Raw genomic sequence first — 3,170 nt, 5'->3', positions numbered from 1 at the left:
TAATTATTATTATTATAATAATTATTATTATTATTATTATTATTATTATTATAATAACCGTAATAGTAATAATAGATTGCATTTATATAGTGCTCTAACCCATACTAGTATAAGCTCTAAGCGTTGTTCACCAATCACTTAATCATTCATAGAAGAAAAAATATTTCACAGAAGCAAGAAAAACCAGTTTAATCACATAAAGAAGAACTTGCACAACCATATATTATTAACTATACACGAAAGGACAGGGAAAAAATGTAAATATAATATGTACATGTATATGAAAAAATCAGAACTTATTAACACACTGTAACAATTGAACAAACGAGTCTTGAGCAGTCGCTTCAACCTATCCAAATTTGCTGTTTCTCCAAGATCCTGGGGCAAGGTGTTCCAGAATTTCGGGCAAAAAAATGATAAACTTTTCTCACCAAAAGATCGTAATTTTATTCTTGGGGCTCTGAATTTTGTTGCATCTGTGGATGACCGTAACTCACGAGGTGGAATACACTGTTAAAAACTCAGATAGGATGGGGCTTTGTCGTTAAGACATCTAAGACAGATGGTAGAAACTTTATATTGGATTCTTCAATACAAAAACACCCACGCACACAGAACTACATAATTCTTTGAAAGTGCAGCCAACCTGTTTGAATAACTTTGCCAAGGGCAGCGTACTCTGTCCAGAGCCACAGGCGACATCTACTGCCAGCTCCCAGGTACAAGTCTCCGACTCTTGACAAAACTTGATGACCTTTTCGTAGAGTCTTTCTGGGTACGTTGGCCTGTACTTGATATAGAGATCGCTGGTGTCTTTAAAACTGTAGAACTGTGAGTTGTCCGGAGTGACTGTTTCCATAATTTGGTGACAATTAGGAGATTGGTTGGTAGAGGAGTCCTGGCCGCCGTTCAAGTGAATGATGGTGTCTGTAAGTAAGTGTATGGATTTAACGGCTCTATCAATACTATTCGGTAATTTAAGAGGCAGCACCTCAGAATGTAACACCCGTCTCCGATGTTGAGAGCCTAAAAACTATCTGAGTTCAAGAAAACTAGTCTGAGGCCATTCACTCCATAATCCAGCATGGTACAAACTGAGCTAACGGCCTGCCCATGGTATCAGTGATAAGGAAAGAAATTCGTTGTGGAAAAAAGTGATCATCTTTCATTTACAAATGGTCCATTTGAGCAGTGTTATTGTAATGCACTAGTCGTCCACATGTGTTAGCAGGGGTGTCAAACCCAATCGCATAGGGGGCCAAACTCAAAGTACACTGTAGGCTGCAAGTCAAACTGAATCAACACACATTGAGCAGTGGAAAAACAAGTGTAGTTTAGTTTAGTAGGAGTTTTGCACCTTCACAGCCTGATAAGAGTTGAAAAACCAAACCTTTTTAAAGAATAATAATATGAAATAAAACAGACAAAAGTTACAACGATTGCAAGATAAAGGTGATCCAGTTTTTTACTCTTGAGCCACGTTTTCCGAGATGGATGTTTGACATATTTTCTTGTCAACAAATTCGATTACGTTTGGAGAAAGGTTCTGTATTATGGAAGATTGGACTGCCTAAGATTCTCTCACGGGCCAGATGTGATTGTTCGCTGGGTTGGATGCGGCCCGCAGGCTTTGAGTTTGATACCTGTGACCTAGAACTTCAGGGATTATTGCTGTAGGCTGCTTGCTGCTGTAGAGTACGTCAACCTCACAGAATCTGCCCCCGTTGTCTAATTCACCTCGCATAATTTAGCAACATTTGATAATCTTAGGCATAATTTCAGATTTTTTCCCTTTATCATTCTTTGTTAAGAAAAAAAGAAAACAATCACATAATTTCACATTTTTGGGCACAGTTTGCTTAATTTCAGAATTTTTCTTGCATAAAACGACGGGGACAGCAGAATAAGGGAAATCATAGAAAGTACAATGAGTGAGGAGATCCACCTAATCAGTCACTGCTGGGAGTACCGAAAAAAATACGGACCTGTCAAAAGACCAAAAGCCATGTCATTGGTAATAGTAATAATAATATTAATGATAATGATAATGATAATGATAATGATGATGATGATGATTAACATTTGTATAGCACAGATTCCGGCTCAGCAGCAAGCTCTATGCGCTTTATAGTCTATATTATTACTCCAGACCTGATGGCCTTTCAACTTCCTGGGAAGAATACAGTGCAATCTACCACTTTACTTTTACTGGCGCTGAAACATTAACACACTGACACGATTTTTAGCAATCTATGTACGTGTACACCTGGGTGAAAAGAGGAAAATTCATGTAAAGTACCTTTTCCAATGACACAAAGCCGGGCTGAGCTGAAGCTCGAACCCCCGAACCCACAATTTCACGATGACGAGTCCGGTCGCCCAACCACTAGACCACTACTAAGCGCTACCAGTTGACGGCAGTCCTGCTATGACTATACGTTTAAAATGCCCAGGCCTACTTACTAAATAATAAATTAATCAATTTAATATAAATTCCTCTTTTTTATCCTCTAGACAATGTAGTTTAACTATACACGCATGTGGTTTAACTATGCACACCCACCTCATGTAGCGATCCAACTTGCACTGAGGCAACTGGTCGCAACTCTCTGCTCTGCGCCTCGACCGCGACTCACGCAGTCTTCAAAAGTCCTTGTTTTCTGCAATGCCGTACTCGACTACTTTCCCGAGAATCACACAGCTAACCACAGAGAAATTTGTTTTACAATGGTGCACATAAATACACCAATACCTAAATAAATAACTGCATGCATCATAAAAATGATCCCAAGCATAGACAATGCACACACCGTTTCTATTACCACTGTGCGTCGCCCTCTTTCTGAGCTAAGATTATGGCGTGTTGCACAAGGACACAACCAGTGACCAGCCTACCTAAACCCAGAGTCCCCGACACGACATGCTCTCTTTATAACAATACATTACAACTGAAACCTACTGTTCATAGGCTCAAGATTATGAAAATCTGGCTCTGTCATATTTTAAAGATATTATAGAATGCTACCTTTGTGTAAATGTCTATTTCTCCGTGTCTTGACCCCAATATTTTTGTCGTTGGAACATAATTGTCTATTAGTTTTATGCTAGGCCTACAATCCTTATAGTATGGTAGTCTGCTCACCGAAATAGCTAGTGTAATGACGCACGTT

General features: G+C 39.1%; 1 protein-coding gene across 1 annotated transcript in view; it reads right to left on the bottom strand.

The window, feature by feature from the left end:
- LOC106011073 (putative methyltransferase DDB_G0268948) overlaps nt 1-2,651 on the bottom strand; it is a gene marked incomplete in the record, with an annotated part of 12,464 nt that extends 9,813 nt beyond the window's left edge. Inside the window, 2 exon segments of the mRNA XM_013079409.2 lie at nt 647-927; nt 2,564-2,651. Coding sequence (XP_012934863.1) covers nt 647-859 — 213 coding nt within the window.
- Nucleotides 2,652-3,170: the final 519 nt, after the last annotated feature.

This window comes from Aplysia californica, unplaced genomic scaffold (genome assembly GCF_000002075.1).
Source record: "Aplysia californica isolate F4 #8 unplaced genomic scaffold, AplCal3.0 scaffold00051, whole genome shotgun sequence".
NCBI classification, from domain to species: Eukaryota; Metazoa; Mollusca; class Gastropoda; order Aplysiida; family Aplysiidae; genus Aplysia; species Aplysia californica.
The sequence above is the reverse complement of the archived record's forward strand: the minus strand, read 5'-3'. Positions and strand labels throughout refer to the sequence as shown.